This window comes from Lontra canadensis, unplaced genomic scaffold (assembly GCF_010015895.1).
Source record: "Lontra canadensis isolate GAN:19392208 unplaced genomic scaffold, GSC_riverotter_1.0 scaffold1, whole genome shotgun sequence".
Lineage (NCBI taxonomy): Eukaryota > Metazoa > Chordata > Mammalia > Carnivora > Mustelidae > Lontra > Lontra canadensis.
The window spans coordinates 10,461,955-10,487,933 of NW_022630995.1; the positions used below are offsets into that span (position 1 = coordinate 10,461,955).

The 25,979-nt window shown below is 38.4% G+C and overlaps 1 protein-coding gene across 2 annotated transcripts in view; it reads right to left on the minus strand.

The window, feature by feature from the left end:
* The window catches only part of SLC4A4 (solute carrier family 4 member 4), a 266,399-nt gene that overhangs the window by 104,809 nt on the left and 135,611 nt on the right, over positions 1-25,979 (minus strand). For both annotated transcript variants that reach the window (XM_032843239.1, XM_032843305.1), the window contains exons 8-12: positions 18,392-18,400; positions 11,502-11,659; positions 4,671-4,758; positions 2,234-2,388; positions 1,489-1,608 (exon numbers count right to left, since the gene is read on the minus strand). In XM_032843239.1, coding sequence (XP_032699130.1) covers positions 1,489-1,608; positions 2,234-2,388; positions 4,671-4,758; positions 11,502-11,659; positions 18,392-18,400 — 530 coding nt within the window. The remainder of the gene's footprint in view (positions 1-1,488; positions 1,609-2,233; positions 2,389-4,670; positions 4,759-11,501; positions 11,660-18,391; positions 18,401-25,979) is intronic.

Below are 25,979 nucleotides of genomic sequence, written 5' to 3' on the forward strand. Positions count from 1 at the left end.
CTGTTGTGGGGGGAGGGTAGGCGGAAGGGCTTCTGGCCCTCACTGCCCTCGGTGGTCTACTTCCGTTTTCTTGGTAGGCACAGGGCTGAGCATGGTACCGGGCATGCTGCACACACTCAGTGCATTTAGGAAGAAGGGAAATATACAAGCATGGAATTCTATTATTTATTTATTAAATGAAGGAGTTGAATTTTTAAAGACATGATATAATTCTATATGTTGCATGCCAATGAGCTCATTTTCATAAAATTATTTTTAAACTGTCAAAGAAAACATATAAGGTATTAATCCTATCATAATTACTATTATTTATCATTATCAAAACTGACCTTCCTAGTGACATACACTTTGTAAAAGCAGTTGTAAAGTTAACAGCAGATAAAGCAAGGAATTCAGAAATCCATATTTCCTCTATTAAAATGTTTCATATCTTGAAATAAACAAATAGAGAAAGAAGTTGAATCCTAGAACTCATACCTTTAGAAAATGAAAAGGATATTCATACTAAAAATAGTTTGTGAAGAACTATTCAGGGAAAAAATAGGGGGAGAGAAGGTTTTGTGTTCTCTATTCTTTAAGAAAAAAGGGAAGGGAAATAATGTCCCCTCAATTTCAGAGAGAAACCCAAGCAGTCATCAGAGGAATAAAATCATTGTATTTGGATTCAACTGCATATTAAAAAGGCATACTTTTGTGTTTCCAAAAAACCCTTGCTGTCCTTAAAAAGCTCTATCTTTATAAAACGAGTACCCTACTTAAAATTTTACTTAATCCAAAAGAAAATGGAACATCTAACAGGGCAAAGAAAAGGAAGACGTATCATAAAAGGAGACTTACAAGCAACTGGAAAACCTGAATCCCCAACTGCAGGCTAGGAAGACCATGATCTGTGGGTCCCTCATGTCTATAACACATTCCCCATTAGTAAGTAAATGTACAGGGAAGAGATGGAATCCCAAAAACCAAATGAGGAAGACAGGCCCATGGCTGTCTTGTGGCTGCTCACTCACACCAACCTGTAGGCCCGCTGACTTTCTAACACCTCCTCTCTCACTTCATGGCCTGGATGCCAACCCACCACATACCACAGGCTCTTTGCTGTCTCCTCTCCCCACACCCAGTCTGCTGGGTCTGTCTCCACACCTCCTTCAGGACTTTCCTCACAGGCTGCACTTCTCTGCAAAGCCTTCTCTGACCACCCTATTTAAATTGGAATACCTTTCTCCCATCACCAAACTCCCTACTTCTGCTTTAGTTTTCCCCAGAAAACCATCACTTTCACCTGCTTAGTGTCTGTCTCCCACTCCTACAAAGGAAGACCCAAAAGGACATGGGGTTTTTGTTTAATTCAATGTTGTGTCCCTAGTGCCTGTGACTAATCAACATAAAGGTCTCTTGGCCAGTGATTCAAATGCCAATAGGAAGATGAAGGGAAATTAAGATCTCAAGAGAGCCTCATCATGAATGTCAAAAGAATCCATCAGTTACCGTCCAGTTCGCTGCAATTCTTCACAATCTGCGTGTCCCCCTCCTCCTCCTCCGTGGCCTCCATCATGGGGTGTGTCCCCATTCATCTGAACATTCTCTCCACCTGAGTACATATTCTTTCTAAGCAAGACAATAGAAATCAAGAGAATTATGAGTTTATTTTATTCATCTGCTTCTTAGCTGTGACATGCACTAGACTGATGAAGAGATTGGGAGAAAGGTCATTATATCCTTCTGCCATCCTGGCAGGCAATTCTTAAAGTGTTATATTTAGACGGAAGACAAATGACTGATGAATAAAAAGCTGAATGAGTTGTATATTATACAAGAGGAGAAACTGTCTCACCTAGAAAATAACAGATTTCCAGAAAATGACTTCTCCAAAATTATCTCACCCAATTTCTTGACCTCTTAAGTCTATAGGGACTCATCTTGAGGAAACCGATCTTTCTACACATAGAGGAAGTCCCCAACACATTCTCTCCAAAAATCTCTGCGGTGTATTCCAATATCATAATCTGAGATCGCTAGCTAGCAATCACCAAATAAAATAACAACATACCATTCATTTTACAGTGTCAACGAAATGCCAAGCCAAAACACCTATGCGATTCCTTTGAGAGAATACATCAAGTTAAATGGGAACCTGAAAACACAGTATTAGGACAGTCACCTGACCCCATTTCTTTTTCTGCACACAGCCTCCTCCCCAAGGATGAAAACTCCCAATTGCCTGATAATTTACCTTTTGTCAGATGATGGAAGACTCTTGGGAGGCTCTATCCTGATTGCTGGATCCCATTCTCCAGGGGGAAGGACAATGACTTCATCTAGGAACTCGTCGATGCCAGCAATCAGGTCCTGCCTGTCTTTCGCTTTATAAGCAATGTCATGGAACACCTAAAGGATAAGAGATGTGCTGATTAACAAGAGAACCCTCTATGTGCCTCTACATGCCTCACATGCCTCATAGCATGGTGAGCCTGAAAAAGGCGATCTATAATCCATTTTGATATTTAATATATATTCAGTATAATCATATTCTCATACTTCCTATCAGCTTGTCCCAAACTATTTTGCTATTCTGATTGCGAACCCAAAGAATATAAGTAGAGGCAGGAGAAAACAGTTGTGTTTCTTTTATATGTTTTTTTATTTTTATCAATACTGCAACACAACATTGCCTTTCATCTCCCACTGGTAGGCACCATTACTGCTATAGCTGCTGTGGAAGCCACATGAAAATGGTCTGGAGAAATACACAAAAGAGTCATTCTCTGAAATCAAAACGACTGGGACAAACCATTGCTGGTAATTCAAAAAGGAAAAGTTCAAGCGGAGTGTTAAGATCGGGTTAAGACCCAAACATTGCAACTCTCAAACACACAAATAATGTCAGCTATTAAAGGAAGAAAAATCCAAGTTATACCTGTAACACATAAAGCAAAGGGCTTTAAGCAGGTGATCGTCTGTCTAACCTTTTAGCGAGGCAATAACTAAACCATCCAAGGCAGCAAATGCATCGTGTCTTTTATATAGATAGCCAATGAAGGAGCTTCCAGACGCACATAATCCTCTTCGCCAACCATCCCATTCTTCCAACCTAGCTGATGATCTGAAAAGTCCTTTACACCTTTTCATACCTCATAAGTCAAATTCTTTAGTCTTCAGGAGAAAAGCTGGCTCCTGCTAAACATCCTTGCCTATGCTTAAAGACTGCTGCTAAATCTCTTCTCTTCGACAAGAATTTTTAAAAGCTGTCAAACAAATAACATGTCACAGTCTGGGGGTTATGAGGTTGAGGGCAGGGCCGTCCACGGTGCCAGCACCTCGTCCGCTGCGGCACAACAACTGCAGAGGCTGGAAAGTCAGAAGGTCACTCTTCCAGCCACCCCCGAAGATAAGGACTGACAGTTCTGACCAATGAGATAGAAGGAAAAAGCTGTCTGGAAACCTTTAGGATACCTGTTAAAAGAGACAGCTCCTGCTAACATTCCCGCCCCCTTTTTCCTGCCTTGAATACAGAAGAGATGGCTGGGGCTGATGGCAGTAGCCATCTTAAGATGCCAAAGCAAGAGCCTTGGCTCTTGATTTATCATGAAGCGGTGACGTTAAACCAACTCTGGCCACTGCCTACCTCCAAATTTCCTGACATGTGTGTAAAAAAACAAACAAACAAAAAAAAAAAAAACCCGAATAGTTTAAGCCACTATAAATCAGATTTTTTTTTTTTCTGTCACTTAGAGCCTAAAGCATTTCTCACTGCTACATCTTAGGTGGAAGGATTTTTTTTAAGAAAATATAAACATACAGAAATCAATAAAAGAACCCCCTGAGAGGCTTAGTTGCCTCAAGGGGGAAAGCCAGCATAGCTATACATCAATGCTCTTGGTCTCACATTAAGCAACCATGTGAGTAATCACCAAGCTGAACTACCATAACTAAATGCCCTATTCTCCACTTAACACACGGAGAAGCTAACAATCAGGTAATAAAGCAAAAGTAAAACATTTGGGAAGATAGTAAGTTAAAAAGACACAGAGGCAGAAATCAACGATCCCATATCCTAATTGTATTTCTCCTACTGAGACTAGGGTTTAGGGTTTCATTGTGTCTAAAACATGTGTAACAACATTCAAGCTGTTATGAGAGTAAGGCTATAATTCCAAAGTACTAGATACTCTGCAGTAACGGTTGCTACAGCATTTTAGTGTGTGTATAATTCCTTCCCACAAGATAAGAAGACCATAAAAACAGGTACTTTCTGATACCTAAGAAAAAAATGCATGATCCATTTCATTATGCGTTACTTTATAGAACCCATTATTTCTGATGTGATATATGGACACCTGAACTCCCAGAATGAATATGTTAAACATTTTAAGAGATAAAGCTTAAATTAATACAGTGATGTGAACTTTTTAAAGAATATTTCACATACATCAGTTTGAAGAATTACAATGCTTAGAAAAAGAAAAGAAACTAATCTTGTTCCAGCATAATTTTTTTTTTTTTTGAAAACTGTAGAGAGATCAGCTATCTGCCATGAATGACTGTGCCTCGTGTCATAGAGAAGACTGGTAGCCACATAATTCTAACTGAATACATTGTGACAGCCAATTCACAGTACAAAAACTATACAAGTGGGACGTTCACGGATCACCATGTTCTGGACCGCCTACCTCATCAGACATCAAGGTGGCAATGGCTCTGCCAATCTCATGGTAGGACTTGGCTTTTCCCTTAGGACCTAAGAGAATGAACAAGAACCTAATGGAAGAGGAAAGAAGCAAAAGCTATAAAACACATTTCATCAAAGTTAATATACATAAAATTGAGACACATTTATCTTGGTTGATAAAAAGCACAGGTCCAGAATTCATCTTTAAAACAAAGGGAATATTCTTGGTAATGTGACAGATGCTCTTTCAACAAACTGTTGTTTCTCTGGAGGCAAGGGAGAACTTCACATGGAAACCTTGAGAAGTTTCTTACTGAGCCAGAGAACTTCACTTTGGGAGTCATTCAATCTCCTTTTTTTAAACTTTCTTCCCTCTCCATTTCTACTGACTTTCAAAATTTTGAAGAAAACCCATTAAGCACAATAACCAGAAAGACTTAGAACATCTTCAGATTTCTGACTTTTCCTTACTCAATACGAATAATGACAAATGATCCTTTCCATACTTTTATGAAATATTTCTGCTCAGAAGTGACTGGAGGTCAGCAAAAACCAAATCCTCTATAAGTAAGCCACATGCTGACAGCCAAAGTAAAGAAAAAGAAATATGAGAGAAATATTCAAAATAAAGCATCATTCTCAGATGGTTAAAATTCTTTTCTGGGTGCCCTCATTTTCCTTTCCAAACTTGTTTTCTTGATAATGCACACTCACTGCTCTATGGTAAGTAGGTCCTGAAATTTGCAATAATGAGCTTATCCCGACTTAGGTTGTGTCTTGACTAGGGAGGAAGAAACCCAGTAAGTAAGTGACTAAGAAAAAAATAAATAAAAGGCAACATGGATACATCTCTGCCTTGCTTATGATCATGGCTCACCTAATATGTAGACAATAAGGGCAATAAAAATGATCGTATCACGTTTGCTCAGCTTTTTAAAGCTTGCAAAGCATTTCACATTCATCACCTCATTTAAACTCCATATACCTTTTTGCAATAAGAATGTTCTGTTATTCTCATTTAATGGTGAGGATGCTGAGGCTCGAGGAGGTTGGTGGATGAGCCGAGATTGTGCCTAGTAAATGAGAGAGAGCAGACAGGCCTTCTCACCTCCAGTTCTTCTTAGCGTACAATTCTGCCTAGTATTACCTGCCCAACCTACGACTTCCACGGGTCACCCTGGTGAAAGATGTTGCGGATACTTAGTTGGGAACAAGAAATCTTAGGTAAAATTTTATGGGACCAAGGGGAATTGCTTAATAAAATTTTATTTTTTACTTATTTATTGATATACCTTACTTCATTTTTTAAAGATTTATTTATTTATTTGACAGAGAGAGAGAGACAGTGCAAGTAGGGTGGAAGCAAGAAGCAGGCTCCCCGCTGATCAGGGACCCCGATGTGGGGCTCAATCCCAGGACCCTGGGATCATGACCTGAGCTAAAGGCAGATGCCTAACCAACTGAGCCACCCAGGAACCCCTATATGCTCCACTTTAAATAAAAATGGGTTGATAGCAAGTATTCTTCAAAGTGTTAGGGTTTGTTCCCAAAAGCCCTTGAATAAATAATTTCTTCTTTTCATTATAAAATTCAATCCAAAAGGGAAAGGGGAAAAAAATAGAAATTAAGAATATAAGAAGGTATCTCAAAGATTCAATGTTTTGATTTTATACCGAAATAACCATAAAGCTGTTCAATACTTATTTGCTTAGAAACCAGTTCCGGCATGAGGCGGCACACTCACTTTCAAGTGTTATCACAATAGATGAAAAAGCAAAAGCAATCGGCAGGCACAAAAGTCTGCTCAAGTATGAAGGAAGTCATTATTAAAATTGGATTTTTAGTTCTTCTAATTCTGAAGTTCAGTTGATACTAGAACCTTTCTTTGTTCAAAGCTGGACCTAAATTGTATACCACTACGTATAGTATTACAAAGGGCTTCCTTATGACAGTAAACTGTACTTTACTAAAGGGACAGGTCACTGATTTGAGTGCAACACATGCAAAAAATATTGAACCACTAAAGCAAAATATAAATCCAGTAACAGATTTATATCAGTACTCATCACATTCCCCAGTCCTCCTTGCCTGTCTAGAAATGGCTAGCTGTCAGGGTGGTAATAACATAGTTTTAGGCAAAGGGGACTGATGACTGATGCAGGGTAGCAAGAGAAAATATCAAACACCTGGATCCTTTACCTGACACATTTTTAAATAAAGGGTTTCCTCTACCCACCATCTTTTGCTATTTTAATGTGTCTAAACATTAGTGTTTCAGTAAGACATAATATCTAAAATCTTTCCAGAACCACTCCGTACCTCTTCCTACCTTGTCCTACATCACCATCACCATGATAGTTTACAAATACACATCATGGAAATAAATACATGTGTATCAACTGACGTGTGAATTAATTATCAGGTTGGCTATATGGCAACAAAGCCAAAAATACTATCTTGTTAGAAAGTGAGACAAATACGCTCAGTTATTGGTAGTCCTCAATAAACTTTGGCAGATGATAGGTAACTATTCCAAGAGCTGGGAAAGTAATGGAGCCTCTAATTTAAGCCCTATGAGATGAGGGCCTATGTTTTCTGTAAATATTTACTCTGGTCTCTGCTAACAGGTACCAAAGAACGAATGGAAGTAGTAGACCAATAGTGACTAAAATATATATAATAGGAATAAGCCCAATATATGAGAATTATATTATTCCGGTAACTTAAATATAAAGGTACAATTTCTCTTTCCTGGATAATGTAATTTTTCCTTTAAAAACCCAGATATATATTCTATGTAATATATAAATATTTATTAATACATGTATTTATTTATTTATTCTTTAATGGAGAATCAATTCTGCCCAACAGAAACAAAATGTTACATATCAGTGAAAATTTTCCATTACTCCAGTCAGGGACCACTCAATAAATTCAAACTTTTAAAGTGATAGAAGAAATCTAGCCATCTGTAGGTAGTAGGAAACATCACCTCAGGTCAAGAATTTCCTCTGTAGGAACAGAAACCCTTAAGAACCCCCTAATTTGGGCTGCATTGTTGAAATGGTGATGAGAGGTCTGGAAAACTAGCAACACAGAACAACTCATCAAGTTGACGTTCCCTCTGACTGAAACATGTTCTTTTCCCTTTAACCCTCAAAGAAGCAAAAGCTGTTACAACTTTTATGATAGAAGTACATCTTGCCAAACTCAGCTTTTATAACATACTGAAAACTCCTTTCATGACCCAAGCTGGTTTTTGTCAATGGACAGATGTTATTTTTAACCAGAAGCTTTTTTCTTGATTAACAAATTAGAGTAAACATCACATTTGTGTGGCTGGAAGGGCACAGCCATGTTGACAGCTGGGGAAAATAAATTAATTTATGTTACTGAGTTCTTTTTATCCACTCATAACCAGAAATAAAGTCATAGTTAGAATTTTTGATCGTGCTAGTTGTCTCAAGAATCTGCATGAGGCTCCTCTACTCTTGTGAGCTTTTTCACAGACCTAATTATGCCTGAGGAGGGTGCCTCTAGCATTCTCCACAACAAAAATAAGTACCAGATGATCTCTGTCCAGAATCAGTGGACTATACTCACATTCACAAAATAATTATAGGCAGAAACAGGGCATAATATCAGAAAAAGAGCCAGCCTTCCTAAACCACTCAATCTTTTCAGAAAGGATGTGCACCCCCCCTTCCTGATATATCACAGCTATTTCTAGAATAAACTCAGCATGTACCAATCCTTTACTCCCTGCTCTCAAAACAGCAGTGAATCAAATAAGCCATTATTCATATTTAGCGACTTTGGAAACGATGGCTAAACTGTAGCTTCCACAATAGATAAATGAGGACCACAAATGCACCATAACCAACCCCATTACATAAGGCAAGCAGCAGCTAGCAACTGAACTGTTGGACACGACAGGACTGAAGTAGCGGGATCTCCATCCCAATCCCTAAAATGAGATTTTCTATGGTTTTGATAATTAAGCACAAACTGCCGCTCTCGGGCACATCACCATGTATCACGTAAAATAATATTAACTGACACTGATATGGAAAGGGTAAACATTCTAATTTTGTAGAGGACCAGAACTTACTGAATAGTATTTGCCTTAAATGTAAAAATCAAGATCAGAAAAGAGCAAACTGACCAGGGTCTTTTATCTTTCTTCATGGGAAAACCTTAATGTATTTTGCTCAGATCCAGTCTACATAGCTCCTTAGATTCTCCCCAAAAGCCTGGCTTCAAGTGAGAAATCTGCAGTTCTGTTTCTAGCACTGAATATGGTTCTCCCGTTGCCTCCATCTCTCAGCTGTGAAATGGGAATAATACTACTTCTCCCCTACATCGCTCATAAATATAAGTGAGTGGCAGCCTCCGTGGACAGACAGAAGATGACAGCGAGTCAAGTATCCACAAGATACTGGGAGAATCATAAACCTACCCTATCAAGTCGCCAAATATCAAAGAACAGTTTGTTTGCCTTCACATGGATGGCAAGAAGGGCCCCTAGGCAGGTAGCATCTGCCCAGCTGGCACCAGTCCAGGTCCAAGCACCAAGCTCAAGTACATTCAGCCAGTAACTAACTAGAGAACCTTGTTGCTACATATAGCCGCTAGATCCAGCTTCTCAAAAAGTGCATGGCCATAATATCACTTATTACATGTAGTAATATTAACAATCATAAATGTAAGAGCATAACTTTCTTCCCCCTTCTCAAGGAAAAATGACATTTAGCAAATGTCCACAAAACCAGACTTTTCAGGTCTCACCACAGTAGGACAGGGTAGCGCCTTAAAGCACACCACTGAGTATAGAGGCAGTCCTTCATAATAACTACCCCGCTCCTTGTGGGATTTCCTTGATTGGATTTCACAGGATGCAGCCATTGTAAATGGCCCCACATTACTCATACACAAAAAGGCTAATGAGACTCCCTACTCAGTGATTATAGCACGCAGTGGTTCAGAGGACAGCAAATGGATAAAACTGTTTCCTGGAAAAATGTTAACATGCTTGGATATATTGTTCAGATTATTGCCCTGAAATAGTTTTATGGCATTATTGAATTACATTCCCTTGAAATACCGAGCATCTTTTGTTCATTCAAATGATGCTGTATTTCACCTGTAGACTGGAAACACTCTCCTGTACAGAAGAAAAGAATGAGCCAGATGGGAGCAGATGATAAGAGAGGTACACAAATGGTCATGATTGGCTGCACAATGAACTCCTGTTATTGTTAAATAAAAAGCCCTTTAAAATATTTTTTTCTTGTAGCTTCTAGAGAAAAGTAAGAAAAATGAAAATGCAAGAGCAACTTAACACTTCGTGACATGTTTTGTTTTTTTTTTTTCCTTCAGCCCCAGTAAAATTAGTCCAAAGAGACATGAAAGAAACCGTAGGGGCACAAGAGCTAGACGCCAGCCATGATCTGAGTCAGCGAGCGGCCTGGCAGGTGATTGCTCAGGTAGAACTGCAAGGCTCGGCCGGAATGTTTTCAAGTGAACAACCAAGTTACAGAAAACACGAATTGTGATGATCCCATTAATTGAGTAAGTTATGATCATTTCCTTTCCTTTGCCATTTGTCCACTGACTGCCTACTAGCGACCGGAATAAGGAATAATCCTTATTCCCATTTTAAGTGTCTAAGAAATAGAAGAATAAGGAGAAAATACCTGTATGAAAAGAAAAAAAATAGCCTGTAATCTATGACTCGGGAGGCCACAAGGAAAGGTTCTCATTTCTCTCCCAACCTGGCTCAAAGCAAACCTGGAGCCCCTTGTCTCAGGGTATGAGGCTGAGACCATCTGAGATCACTGAGGAGGAGTCACAACCCTTCTTGCTCACGTGAGGAAAACTAAAAGAGATGGAAGTCACCTGTCCTTGCCCAGTACCCACAAAAAAGCACCCCCTTCACGTGATAATTTTATGACGTCAACTTGAAGATTACAAACTTCTCTTTAAATGCTTCTTTAGCACAAGCTGAAGTGAAGTATTAATTCCTGTTTACCTATGGCACTCGGTAAGTCTAGCTTCGAACTCTCGAGTTCAGCTGCAAGGTGGATAGACTGGTGCAGTGGGGACGTGGTCGTAATAATCCTAATATGCTCCCTTTTAGAATCAGAATTGATGTGATACAACACAAAATAGTAAAAGTGTGCATATTTAAGTGTGCAGCTTAATGATTTTTCTATATGTGTGCGTATATATATACACGTAGTCACATATATATATATATGTCACATATATATATATATATATATATATATATTCACATGTGTATGTGTGTATATATATGTTACCAATTATCTGATAAAATGTAGAGCAACCCAAAGCAACTCTGACCTCTGAAACATTTACCATCTATGTGACATTGGACAAGTTACTTAAATTCTGAGACTCCGTTTCTTCATCTATAAAATCCATACACTTATACTTTAAAGTTTAAAAATATTATTATGAGAAGCTGGCTCAGTCAGAGGGGCTCTTGATCTCAGGGTTGTGTGTTCAAGCCCCATGCTGGATGTAGAGATCACTTAAAATAAATAAACTTTAAAAATATATATATTACTGTGAGAATTAAACCAACTAATCCTTATAAATAAATTAGTACATGGCCCAAATAATTATTATAATTGTTATTATTACTATTATACAAGTGCCAAGTAATTTAATAGCATGAAAGACAGGCTAAACCATTATTTCAGATCAAACCTTTCCAATATGCGTGCCCTGGATGCATCCCTAATTCTCTAGCCAAAACCACTCTATAAGCACACAGTAGACCCCAGCAGGTCAGGGAGCAGCTTACCTTGTGGGCACAGGGACCTCAGTCAGGGCACCCAGCATGACTGCCTGCTGGAGCCGAACAAAGGCAATGAAAGGAGTATCCAAGAAGTCAACCTCCCCAACAAGCACATTGGAGGCTTCTGCATCACGTGGCAGTTTTTTCATGAACTTATTCTTCAGCTGCATGGGAAGAGCCAAGAAAACACAATTTATTTCCAGAGAAGGGAACAAAAACAGATACTCCATATATCACCCAAGGCAATTCCTTTATATGAGTCTACACACAACAGGCTCTAGCTAGCCATTTTTCTATTACATTTAACCCTTCTATTATAATAAACATTACTCTGTACTTTGGATTCAAAAATATTGAAGGTATAATCACATGGCTTACACCTAAAACTATGTTTACATATAAAACTATTTATTTATTTATTCACTTGCTCAATAAATGTAAGTTGAGAGTCTGCTATGAGCCAGGCATTGATCTAACCCCTAGGAATACAGGGATAGATCAACAAATTCTATCTTCCTTGAGTCACATTCTACCAGAAGAGAAATAAAGTATTATTTAAAGTAGTGATAAGTGCTAAGAAGGAAAAATAAAACAGGCTGGAAGGTACTATTTTAGACAGGGTAGTCAGGGAAAGCCTCTGAAGAAGTACATTTTACACTGGATTGAGAGGACAAGCCATGCAATGATCTGCTCAAAGAATATTCTAGGCAAAGAGAACAGCAAGTGCAAAGGCTTGAGGCAGAAAAGAGCTTGGCAGAGAGGTAGAGTAAGAGGTGAGTGTGGGCGTAGTTAAAGGATCAAAGAAGAGAAAATAGCAGCAAACAAAAAATCGCACAGGTGTAGGGGGCAGGTGGTAAGAGCCTTGAAGGCTACCATAAGGAGTTTGGGAAGTTTTAGGTGGGACTTGCCTACTAAAAACCCAGGTGGAAAGGTGAAGTTGGAAGACGAACATTTAAAAGATATTACCACATAAAGAGAATTTAGGACTATGAGACAGGATGACACAACCTTGAGTGTGAGTGTAGATAGAGAAGAGGGATAAGACCTAAACGCTGGGCCACTTTATCTTTTATAGGAATGGGAGGAGATCTCAGCAGAGGACACCCTCAAAGAGCAGCCAGTCAGGTCAGAGGAAAACCAGGATACACCAACTATCAGGTGAAGAAAGGGCTCAATGAAGAAAGTATATCCGCTGAGTCACAGGCTGCTAAAGTTCAAATAAGATGAGAACTAAGAATGGATGAATGAATTCATCAAGATGGAGGTGCTGGGTGATCTTGACAAGAGCAGTTACGGTGGACACCAGAGTGCCCGGTGAAGAACAGGAAATGAAGAAGTGGAGACAGGCAGTAGAGAGAATTATTTAGAGAAATGTTGCTACCAAGAAAAGGCAAGGAATAGGAAAGTAGGTAAAGGAAAACATAAAATAGAAAATTTCTTCTAAATGGCAAGTGTGCTAACACTTTGGAATGTTAATGAGACAGATTACTGCGGCAGGAGATACAGGGGACAACCACAGAAGTAGTTCAAGTAACCTTGAACTATGGAAACGAGAACTGAGAAGTAAGCTGAGGAGGAAGGGAGGGATGGCAGGTGGAAATTTGAGGAGGGTGGTAAAAGTATAAAGAAATTTTTCTTGGGGAATAAAGGTTGCTTCTTATGGTCACTTGGAAAGCTTATCTTATAGGTGTTATTTGTCCCTTTCCTGGGCTTCCCCAAGTTCCACTTAGAACAGGCCTGTACAAGCACTCTTCAGTGAATGGGAAACACCTCCCACAGCTCAAGGAAGACATTTCAACAATTGTGGAAGATGGAGATAAGAACTTTGCAGGGCTATATGAAAGGCACAGATTTCTGATATATACTAATCATCAATATAAAGGTCCTTCCCTTAGGTCAAAAGTTACCAGGGAACTCGGTACTTTTTGCCATGAATTACTGTTGAGATGGGAAATGGCAGACATGGTCCAATCTCCCCCAGTAATAAAATGGTTACAGTAAAAAAAAAAAGTTATAGGGGTTATAATAACAATTTCCATTTTTTTCCCTTCATCACACCCTTCTTTTTTTTTTTTAATTTCTTTTCAGCGTAACAGAATTCATTGTTTTTGCACCACACCCAGTGCTCCATGCAATACGTGCCCTCCATAATCCCACGACCAGGCTCCCCCAACATCCTACCCCCGGCCCCGTCAAAACCCTCAGATTGTTTTTCAGAGTCCATAGTCTCTCACGGTTCACCTCCCCTTCCAATTTCCCTCAACTCCCTTCTCCTCTCTAACTCCCCTTGTCCTCCATGTTATTTGTTATGCTCCACAAATAAGTGAAACCATATGATAATTGACTCTCTCTGCTTGACTTATTTCACTCAGCATAATCTCTTCCAGTCCCGTCCATGTTGCTACAAAAGTTGGGGATTCATCCTTTCTGATGGAGGCATCATACTCCATAGTGTATATGGACCACATCTTTGGGGTTTTTTCCTTTCTCTCTCTCTTTTGTTTTTGTTTTTTGTTGTTGTTTTTTGTTTTGTTCTGTTTTGGTAAGCTCTACACCCAGTGTGGGGATTGAACTTATGACCCTGAGATCAAGACTCAAATGCTCTACCTACCGAACCACCCAGCCACCCCCATTTGCAGAGTTTTTAACTGGAGAAAATAAGTGACATGAGAAGTAAGCCCTAAAACTCCATCACCCTCATTAGCATTTTTACAGAATTTTTAAAATTTGGTAGTGCATATAAGAAGCAAGCTGTGAGGCAAAAAGCAAGGACATCAGGGCTAATAATTTAGTGGAACCAAATAAACACAAAGAAAAAGCAAAGGCAAGATATTTAGATGTTAGGAACATGACTACTTCTAAGAAGTAAGGGAATTTTCCAAAGTTTATACCATTAGTCCTCCAAGAAATGTTAATATTTAAAAAAAAAAAAACTATTTGAGTCTATAAATAGTGAAAGAGCAGCAGCCATGGGAAGGGTCTAAAAACATCAAATTGCCAAAACTGTTATTATCACCTAAGGAAGTTGCAGTAATGAATTGTTTTCTAAAACAGAGTAGAGTACAGGGTACGGCTAAGCGGCACAAACGCCTAACAAAATATCATTCCTAGAATAATCTTCCTTGGGTTCTTTCCAGAGAGTTCCCACTACCAACAGCTCCATAATAATCTGATTTTATTTCCCATCTCTGCAGCACACTCTTTGCTCTGTCTAATTAGGCAGGTAATCTGATAATCGTATTCAGTTTATGTAGACTCCCACATTCATTATAAAAACTTTCCTTTCCACATTTCTACCTTTTCTAAACATCCTTTTACCTCCTCTAAACATCTAAGCATAAGCCATTTAACCATCTCAACCCCACTTTCTTTGGAACTCTGGAAGCACTCACTTCTGAATCATACTTTTGAAAGTTTCAGTCTTTTCCCCAAATTTCCTGAGGGTGAGAATAATTTATCCCTCATTGTACTGGGCACCTATGCTGCACATAACTCAGCTGTAATAAATATTATGAATGGAAAGAATGAGCTGTATAGCACTAAAAATCAGACCAAAATCCATCAAATGCCTAGGAACGTTAGCTTCCCAAGTCTCACTCTGCAACCTGTCTAGATCTGTCACTAATCAACTACCTGATTCACAACACATAAAGAACAGCCCACAGTCGATTATATTCCTCTACATAATGTCTTAGAGTACACGCTACATTTACCGAGATTATCATCCCCATATTGGAAAAATAGGAGTATATTTTTAAGGCCAAAGGAAGTAAACTATATTCTACATGCTCTAAAGAGATGTAGTTCTAAAGACATGTTCTTTTAGATCAGAAGATCTCAAACTGTGTTTGTGAAATGCTAGTGTTCTCAGAGAAACTAACAGCTTTTCTAAAATAAACATGTATGGTATCTGAGGTACCTCAGAACTCAGCCCCTGAGTGGCTCTCTCCTATCTACACACACTCCCTGGGTGAGTTCATCAAAGCTCATGCCTTTAAACACCTTCTATATGCTGATGAGTCACATATTTATATCTTCAGCCAGGACCTTCTCCCTGAACTACAGACCTAGAACATCTCCACCTGGATGTCTAATAAGCATTTCAAACTTCACTTATCCAAAAACTGAGCCCACCAACAGTCTCCTCAAACTGGCTCTTCCTGCAGTCTTCCTTATCTGGCTAAGGGCAACCATTCTTTCATTGCTAAGGCCAAGACCTTACTGTCATCTTAGACACTTACCTTCCTCTCACACACCATGACCATTCTACCAGCAAATCCTATTGAACCCACATTCAAAGTATATCCAGAATCTGATTATTTCTCACCACCTCCACTGCCTCTACCCTCGTCCACTATCATCCGCTACAATCATCTCTCTCTCCAGGATAATGGCACTGGCTTCCTGGCTGGATTATCTGCTTCTGCTCTTGCCTCCAGTCTATTCACCAAAGTAGCCAGAGCAGTCAAATCAGGAGTCAGATCCTGCCATTCTGCTTCTCAAAGCCATTTCACTAAGAGGGAAGGCAATGCTGTCAGGACAAGTCACAACCTCAGCATCATCTGACTTCTTATCTACAATCTGACCTTATTTCCTCCTACTCTCCTCCAGTCTTCTCCATGCCCACCACTCCAGACTCCAAACATGACAGGTACACTCTAACCTCAGGGCCTTTACACCTGCTGTTGCTTCTGAATGTAATGTCTTGGAGGAAACATGGCTTCCTCCTTCATTTCCTTTGGATCTTTATTTAAAAGTCACCTTTTCATCAGTGAGTCTCCCCCCGGCCACATTAATTAAAATATCAACTTCCTTCTCCCCACAGATTCTTTTCACTCCTTTTCCCTACTTTATTTTTTCCTTCTTTGTACTTATCACAAACATGCCATGTTTTAGCTATTATCTTTACTACTTGCCACCCCACTAGAAAGTAAGTTCCACAAAGGGAGAAATATCTATTTATTTTGTTCAGTGTTGTACCTTTAATGCCTTAAATAGTGCCTGAAGAGAAAGGCTGAATAAATATCTGTTGACCGAATGAATGGTAGTTATTATTTCTGCTCTTCCCAATAAGCGGTCCAAACTCCTCTCTTAAAGGTTCTAGACATAACCACACTGACAAGGCCATCTAAATGGACAAAAGGCCTGAATATTGCCAATCTTAGTACATTCCTCCCCTAATAACAGTGATTGATCCAAAGGATGGATATGTGACTCAGGCAGGAACCAAACCTTTTTGGTTAATTAGTATTTTACTTTTATAAAGATCAACATTTTTCCTTTCACTTGAGGTTGTCCCCCTCCATGTTGAAAGGGCCTGTCACAGACTGTTCACACTAGGAGAGAATGAGGTCAACACCCAAAAGGAAGTAGACGAAAGCAAGAGAGAAAAACAGATGAAAAGAGAGATTTCTGAGTCCTAAGTCCCAGGCCCTGAGGTCCTGCAACTTCTCCATTCTGTGAACTCATCAAGAATTCTTACTTATTACATAAGCCAGAAAATTCCATGTTGGGTTTAAATTAATTTGAGGTGATTTCTGACTACTGAAGAGTCCAGACCCTTTGAAAAAAAATGTATTTGTCAAATATATTTGAGGAATATAAGTTAAATAAGATTAAATGTTTCTATACTCCAAATATTCTCAGAGCCTTGAATATGCCTATAAGCCTAGGAATGTTTTATCTCCTACTTGGAGATATATAAGGCATATTATTATATGAAAACATTTTTTTAAAGATTTTATTTATTTGTTTGACAGAGAGAGAGATCACAAGTAGGCAGAGAAACAGAGAGGGGGCAGGGGGTGGGGGAAGCAGGCTCCCTGCTGAGCAGAGAGCTTGATGCGGGACTCGATCCCAGGACCCTGGGATGGTGACCTGAGCTGAAGGCAGAGGCTTAACCCACTGAGCCACCCAGGTGCCCCTGAAAACATTTTACAATGCTATTTTGGACAAATTTTCTCACTTCCCATTTAAATCCACTCTAAATTCCATTTAATTTGCTTCAAACTTTATGAATGCCTATAATGTTTAAACCCTGGTAGTGGGCACTGCAGAGAACAGACAGACCCTACTCTAAGAAAAAGTCATAAACATTAAACAAAAAGGTAAAGAATAACCAGAAACTAAAAGAACAAGAGCAAATAATGAAAGCAAGAACAGAATCCAGGGCTTTCAAATCAGGTTGAAAATCACCCAATAAACTCCTCTGGATTGAATTCCAAAGATAAAGTTTGGCATTCCTTTCCTATATATCACTAGTTGCTTCTCCAAGGGATACACAGCCTGGATTTTATGCGAGGTCAACTATGAGAACACACACGGTGAATACAAATTCCTTTAACCAAACTTGATCTCAACGAAATCGATTTCAAATGGCTGATATGTGGAGCTACAACTGGAACACCACCAACTCTGTGAATCCAGCCAGATGTGTGCATTTCGGATTCCTTTTATACTAGTTTGTATTCTTTCTTCCAGAGTAAGATCTTGCTATAAATACTCAGAAGTATGGCTTTTCCTCTGCCACACATGTTCATTTTTATAATTTCTTGTACTTCCTTACTTTCTGAGTGGTGTTCTAAGACTCAGGGATCACAGTATTAGCATGCCAAGAAACTAGAGATTATGATTGGACAAAGCAGAACCCGTGGACTGATTATGAAAGAGATCGGTTACTTGGGATGATAGCTCTGTGAGATAACATCAAAGTTACTGGCACAAGTGATATGCATCATATATAGCTAATTGAAAAGTCAAACTTCTATACTCTATTCAGGTCCTAGATTCTCCTGCCCTCTTCTGTGAAGGTAATTTTTAGGTTTTCTATATGGGACCCATTACTAAGTAACGGCCAACCAACCATAAACTGACTGGGATGACCATTTGATTAACACTGTGTCCTCCTAGCCTCCTTACTATCACCCTCTCACCAACAGCATCACCTGATAAGTAGGCCCAGACTACCATATTATTCCCAATCACTTAGTCATTTAAACCCTACCTCTTTCGTCTGCCATTAATTAGCATATGATAAAACGAGTGCATCAGCTATGAAGTGTCACTTTTAACCAGGAATACTCATGGTTTGTCATTTGAATCTGATTTATTAGAATGGATCCTATGGGCTGTTTGATGTTCTTACTACAAGTGATGTTTTTAAAATCATATAAACTTGAGTATACTTTTTCATTATTTTTACAAAGCTTACACCTACTGCTACCACATTCTATGCATTCTCTTTTTTTCTCAATGAGAATAAGTTTAATCTTCCAACCTGTATTTATTCTCAGTTCACCCTGCTTAATGATTCATGTCTACATGCTAACATCCACCTGCTTTCCTGGGTAAAGAGCTTATTCCTGGCTTTCTTATTGGTGTACCTTCCTATCTTCTTTTCTTCCTCTTAGCTTATCTTTTCTTCTTCCTGCTGATTTCTCTCCTTCCACTCTCTCTGAAAATTGATAGCTCTTATTCCTTCCCAAACAAACTCATCTGCTAAGCTCACTATAGATCACTCTGGAACTATATCCTTCCACTGCAAAGAAATCTTTTGTGGTAAAGTAGGGGCACCATACCTATCAGTTTCTTCATGAAAGTCCCAGTTTACCCCATTTCGTGATATAATTGCTATTGCCTTCTTTCATTCTCAAAAGTGTCTTGTGCTAAAAAAAAAAATTATATGGTCACCCTATATTTTAATCTCGTTGAGGCTGACTCTTGAGTGGTGCCTCAGATAATGGCTTTGGAGAATAAATCCATGCTATGGAACCTTTAGGATTCAAGGAACTCAAAAGTATGAGAGAATGCCTAGGTCAAACAGCATCTTAGTAAATTACTTATGCTACTTGAGTATAAATTTATTTGTTTACTATATGCAAACAATATTAACTGGTAGGGTAGGAAAAAAGTGCTCTTTCACTCACAAGAGTGAGATGATTCTGCTTCTGTCCCCTCCCTTTCTCTACATCTTGGGGGGGAACGTGGCCAATTTGATAGAGTAGAGTTTGACAAATCCATTGGTACTTTTTTCTACTGGGAAGGTTACAGTGCCTTGAAGACAAGAAGCAAGTGTTTTCCCTTACAGAAAGACAAGTGAATGTATTTAAAAAGATAGCAAGAGAGAGAGAGAGAGAGACCTGACATCTTTATCCCTGTGGCTGGTTAGGTAAGGAGACTCAGAACCTGTTTCATAGGTTCAACTATATTTCTCTATCATAACACATGTCTCTTAAGTCTATGAATCCCAGGATTTAGAGTCTGTGTGGGTGGTTGTAGGCCTGGAGCTGTGTATTTAGTGAACTAAAAATGTCCAACCTAAAAAAAAATGTTTCTAAGAGAAACACTTTCAGCTATGGTAAACTAGCTTGCATCACACCAACCCTTCCAGCAAGAAAAACTGAAGAATTTTTATAATCTGCTTAAAGGCATCAGAAAGTTATTGTGACATTAAAAACTTGAGAAACCAATATCCCTGAAAAAGGAAACTGCATAAAGGTGAGGCTAACTTCAGCTCTGATTTTCTTCTAAAGGCATCTTATTATGATTTCTAGGTAGCTGCAGAGCTCCAGAAATTGAGCAGAGCCTTCAGCAGTTTCAAAGTAACGGACAAGCATGCCAGGCATTCAGCTGGGACCTCTAAAGGACAAGATCCAAGGCTTGGATCAAACTAGTAATAGAGCAAACTAGTAATAGACCAATCCACATAGAGACTGAAACCCAGCTTCCAATCAGCTCAATTCCAGACTGAATATTAGGGTGAACTGCCCCTCACCTTAATGCCAGCCAAAAGCAAAAGTATCATCCTGAGTATCAAATTATCTCTGCTATGTACATATTATATCTGACAGTCAATCAGAATTACTAGGCATACTAGCAGATAAAATCAAATGACTGGGACCAAAGAGAAAGAAAAACCAAAAATTAGAAACATAGGAGAGCTACATATTGTAATTACCAGACACATTTTGAAACAACAGTAATATTTTAAAATATTGATTACAATATAGAGAATTTCAGCAGAATCATTTTTAAAGCAAAGTAGATTTCTTGAAGATTAAAAGATACATTATTGACTTATTAAAGTTAATATTACTCATAATATGAAAATATGACATATTAAAATTTATAGGATATAGTTAAACATGTAGATTGGGTAAAATTCATGTCCTTAAATGCAAATATTACAAAAGAAGAAAAGCCAAAGCTTGATGATATGAATATATATCTCAAGAAGTGAGAATAAAAAATGAAACCCAAAGAAGGTAAAAGAAGAAAATAATAAAATATAAGAAAAGAAATCATGACTAAGCAGGCAAATATACTATGCTGGTCATGTTTTATTGCATAACCTGAGTAACAATTATACATATGTGCACATGTGAAAAATCATCAAGTAATGACTTATAAATGTCTGTATATGTAAATCATACACATATATTCTACTGTAATAAAATATGTATACTACAATGAGTTTCTTAATAAATAAACTATGATTTCTTTGCAAATCTGGCTTACATACAGTTCTCCCTTGACAGAAAATCCTTAAAGGAAATCAAGAACAGTGAAAAACTTATACCATATTCCACAGCCCTAATTCATAAAGGCTTTTGTAAAGATTGGAAGAGATAAGAGGTAAAATACCTAGCAAGATATAAAGAAAATGTGCGACTCACTCCTTCTCCATTCTTTTTGGTTTTTCCAACACGGAAAGTAAATCTCCCTACTCTCTTCACTCTTCCTATCTTGCATATCAGGGATATTCCCCTGACTGTGTTATGTCTGAAGTGATATATGCCCACCTTTATTTTCCAATAGTATATAAACCATTAATATATAATATAACCTAATCAAGTATACTGTCCTCAGGTTAAAATTAGCTTCCAACAGTGTTAGCATGAAGAAACAAACCATCACAAGGCTACTCACCTTGTGAAAATGAATCTCTGGGATAACTTTTGAAATATGTTTGACCTACCAAGAACTATGTATATTGCTTGGAGTACTCAAACTCTGGGAATCCTGGAGTAATGGCTGGAAACCAGTACAGTGCCTACAGCTGGCTTCCATGGTTACTTGACTGTCCTTATCTCCCATCCTCCTCACTACTTTCCAGCAGCCCTCTTGACCCACATACAAAGAAGAGAGCTGATCCAAAATAGTCAAATTCTAAGTCAATTAGCCTATGCCAGCTTTCCCCCCAGGTATGGGGAAAACAACTATTCTCACCAAAAGCTCTATTCTGGCCTTTCTTCATAGTTGGGGGTTCCCAGTGTAAATACAGGCCTACTCTTGTGCTCCAAATTCAAGGAGCTTGTTTTGTTTCTATGCTCTTCACAGCTACCAAGATGAGGCAGAAGGCTCTGCCTAGTTCACCAGGGTTGTACTTTGGGGTTTGCAGCCAAAGGTTCAGCCAGTAATAAAATGATTTGTGGCCTTTGTTTTCCTGTGTACACACTTCCCTTGATGATCTTCTAAAGAGAATGTTGGACAGAGGACAAGGGTTTGGTGTTTCTGAATAGCGTAGACAAACACCATCTCTTCAACATATCCCAGCCCTCTATTCCTAAATCTCCTTTCTTTCTCGTTGTGTGGTTGCCTAACTGGGAAATGGCAGAAGGAGGAAAACAATAAGAATCACTGTTTCATAAGCATAAACAGGTATTGCTTTTGATTTCAAGACCACATAAGAAAAAAGCATTTTCTATAGTGAGTGCTATGAAGTGTATAAACCTGGCAATTCACAGACCTGTACCCCTGGGGCTAATAATACATTATATGTCAATAGAAAATTAAAAAAAAATTTTTAAAAAGAAAAAAGCATCTTAAAATATTTCTGTTTCATGAAGATATCCTTTACTCATCCCTTAAGTTAATCTGTGGGACTTCTTTGGTAAACAAACAGAACTAATGGAATAATTTCTATACACATTTCTTGTTTACTTTTAAATGGAAGCTCTGACTGCCCTTTAGGTTATCTTCAAGCTGTGATTTAGAAGAATATTTCCAAAGATTAAATTTAATAACCACTGCCTAAGAGTCTAAGAGGTCTAATAATAAATAGATAGACAGACTAAATAAATAAATAAATAAATAAATAGGTGCTATTGCTTGACCACCTACAGAATCCAAAATCTAGGCAATCACTTATAATGTTATTAGTAGTGAACATTTATGACATGATCTGAGATTTCCAGAGTATATAAAATAAATATGAAAGAGTGCAAACAAAGTCATTAACTCAGACAAGGTGCCAAAAGGCTCTGTGGCTACATGTTTTTACTTTTTGAACACTCTTCTCCTTTCATTTATTCCATTTTTAAAAATACAAAATGAAAACAGTCCCCTGAGGGTGAAAATTTGATTTTCTAATTTTTCCTTCCAAATATAGACATCTTACCACCATTAATGCAAATGATTCTGCAAAGCAGCACATTCACAAATGGCTATTAAACTAAATATAACATTAAGTACAATCCATTAGTTCTGATTTCCTAAATAGGATGAAATTTCAAGTACTGACCTAGTTTAAAATCAACTTGTCAAAATCTCTAGTCACATTTTCTTATGTCTTACATCATTAAAAAATCATACTGTCAATACGCTTATAGCTATTTACAGTCTTTGAAATACTTTTACAATTACTAGATTACTTGAATTCTTATAGCAAGCCTATGAGAAATATATTATTAAACCATTTTCCAGGTGAAAGAAGCTGAATTTCAAGAAGGTGAAGGGACTTCATGAAATTCATGCAGCTAAATGGCCAAGCCAGGACATGAATTCTAACTTTTAATGCTCTGTTCATTTCACTACACTGTGAAACCCTTGAATTTCTGATGAATATATTTTGCTACCCAAAATTTAGAAGATAGGGCTCTGAAATCTCTAAATCTCTTACACAGGGACTCTTGGATGGCTCAGTCAGTTAAGCGGCTGACTTCAGCTCAAGTCATGATCCCAGGATCAAGTCCTGCATCGGGCTCCTTGCTCAGCAGAGAGCCCGATTCTCCCTCTGTCTGTTGTTCCCCCTGCTTGTGCAGCCTCTCTCTCTCTCTCTGACAAATAAATAAAAATATTTAATATATAAAAAAATAAGATAAAATAAACCTCTTACACAGAAAATCAATGTCAAGCATCTATAATAGCTTAGGCTCTGTACAGATAATCTTTTTTTTTAAATATTTTATTTATTTATTTGACAGAGGGAGACATAGCGGGGAGCCTGATGTGGGGCTCAAACCCAGGACCCTGGGATCATGACCTGAGCCGAAAGCAGAGGCTTAACAACTGAGCCACCCAGGCGCCCCTCTATACAGATAATCTTTAAAAATTTTTATTAGGCACACTATAAAACATTTAACAGGATTTAATTACTTAAAATAAAATGGATCAGAGAGAGAGAAAGAAGGCAGGAAACCCAAATATGGGGAACAGCACCTTAAAAAGTATTTAAAGTAAATCAAGAATCTGTAAACTCCAGGTGGTACTTGGGTTAGGTAATGTTTTTAAAGGTTAATTTTCCTCTTTTATTGTTGTGTCATGAATTCTACTGTACATATAAGCAGGTCACCTGCCCCATGCATTAAGGAAGGAGACCTGAAATACTCATTCATCTATTTGAGGAAAAATGCCCTTTGCCTGGATTCCTGCCCTCCCTGCCCTGTCCCTTTGATGCTAAATACAACTTGTGCTTCCAAACTCTAGCCAAGAATTGTAAGGAGAGTAAGCTTGACCTTGAGGCACCCAACTTTCCCTGACATTGTTCTACCACCGGACCCTAGTCTTCCCTCTGTGATTATAGTTATCACAGTACATTCAGTCACAGCCAAGTCAATCACTGGGCACTTTTATTAGAAAAGTACCTTTAAAGGGGGGTCTGGACACCTTGGGCAGCTAAGTCAGTTGAGCATCTGACTCTTGACTCCGGGTTTGGCTCAGGTCTATGATCTTACCGGCTATGGTATCAAGTCCCACATCAGGCTCTGCACTCAGTGGGGAGTCTGCTTATGGGATTCTCTCCTACCCCCCACCACGTGCTCTCTAAATATTTTAAAAAATAAAAATAAAAAGGGTTCTAAAGTACCTTATATTAAGGGACCACATGTCCCTTTGGTCCCCGGTGCCTTATCAGGGCATAGCCTTGCATTAAGTGCTCACTAAACACCTGTTAAAGGCACAGAATCTAGGTGACCGCACCTGTGTTGTAGTGTCCTTAGACTCCACATAAACACAGGTGAGGACACTGAAGGTCCAGGAAAGGTGCTCTATTTGGTGGTAACAAACTTGAAAAAGTCTCTGCAGAAGCAAAGAGCCTTTACTGGTTCTAAAACTTGTGAGCATGGGTCAATGAAAAATAACTTTTCTATCAGGGTTGCTTGGTAGCTACCATTCATTGTTTTTTGTTTGTTTTATTTTGTTTTTAAATCCCTGCGAAAGTGCTTTAAAGTCCTAACCTTCTCTGGGATTTATCAGGAAAATTTTGAAAGGCAGTCCTGCTTTTGGAGAATGGTTGCACATTGAATTCCTTCTAATTTCAATTTTCAAATCGCTGTTTCATAAAACTGAATTCAAAAAGCACCATCACCAAGAGGCACACTGGCCTTCAATAATGATTTTTAAATTATTAAGAGTAATACTAATGATTACTAACATTTTTTAATCAATAGTTCCTAGCCAGATATCAGACCAGGAACTTTGCATGAGTTACCTTATTAAATTCTCACCACATTTCTATCAGCAAGTTGTTGTTGTCACTATTTACCCATTAGGAGATGAGACGTAGAGATTATACAACTTAAGACTATGAAACTAGAAAAGGCAGAGTAAGGATTCAATCAAAGTCTGTCTCCAGAGTCCAAGCTTTACCAGGCTAAGCTCAGTGACTGTTCTCCAGCTGTTTTAAATCCAGGTAGAGAGAAGGAATAAGCTTTGGGGTCAGAGCTTTAAGCAAACCTCAGTCCTTCCACCTCCTAGTTGTGGAACAATGGGCAAATGACTTCATTTCTCTAAGCTGATTTCCTCATCTATAAAATGGGGATCATAGGATTAAAAGGAGTAGATGAATGATGTCTGAAAGTATTCAAGCAGAGCGCTGAGCTAGTAACAGACCCCTCAAAAATGTGTTCAAAGGAGGAATATTATGAGACTCTGAACCAAGAGAAAATCAGTGGGGATGGGATGTTGAGAAGAGATTTAAGAAACAGCAAAAGGCAGAGCATACAGGATTTGTGGAATGCCCGGACAGAGGGAGTGAGGGGGAAGAAGAGTTGAGAATGATACCCAACATTAGAACTATGTTTTTTTCAAATGTCCAATGCTCCCTAACATCAAAAACAAATATTTCACCAATACTGATGAACAACAAATTCACCACTAAAAATCTGACTGAGCACTAAAAGCAACCTGCACCCTAAAGTTTCACTTTATCTTAACCTAAGCAACAAAATGGTAAGAATAATTATAATCATGTTAGAGCTTTAATAA